Source organism: Theobroma umbraticum, unplaced genomic scaffold, assembly GCF_002168275.2.
Source record: "Theobroma umbraticum cultivar Fairchild unplaced genomic scaffold, ASM216827v3 scaffold_239.0, whole genome shotgun sequence".
NCBI lineage: Eukaryota > Viridiplantae > Streptophyta > Magnoliopsida > Malvales > Malvaceae > Theobroma > Theobroma umbraticum.
In genome coordinates, this window is record NW_018397279.1 from 802447 (window position 1) to 802648 (window position 202).

Here is a 202-nt window from a genome sequence, read left to right on the forward strand (position 1 = left end):
AAGCTCCTGAAACTCTTCCTTTTCCAAGCACATCTCTGTTGTTTTCTTCGCATCAGAAGAATCTTTCAAAATCTTGTTTTCTGGAATTTCTGCTTCCTTTATTTTCTCTTCATCTATCTGCTCAACCGTGCTGATAGCTTCTTCCTTTGGAAGCAATTCAGAGCTTGTAGTCCCCTCCTCTGGTCTATTAGCTGAGAGATTT

At 40.1% G+C, this 202-nt stretch overlaps 1 protein-coding gene across 1 annotated transcript in view; it reads right to left on the reverse strand.

Moving 5' to 3' along the window:
• Positions 1 to 202, reverse strand: part of LOC110427984 (A-kinase anchor-like protein) — a 21443-nt gene that overhangs the window by 6146 nt on the left and 15095 nt on the right. The window contains exon 19 of the mRNA XM_089785572.1: positions 32 to 191. Coding sequence (XP_089641698.1) covers positions 32 to 191 — 160 coding nt within the window. The remainder of the gene's footprint in view (positions 1 to 31; positions 192 to 202) is intronic.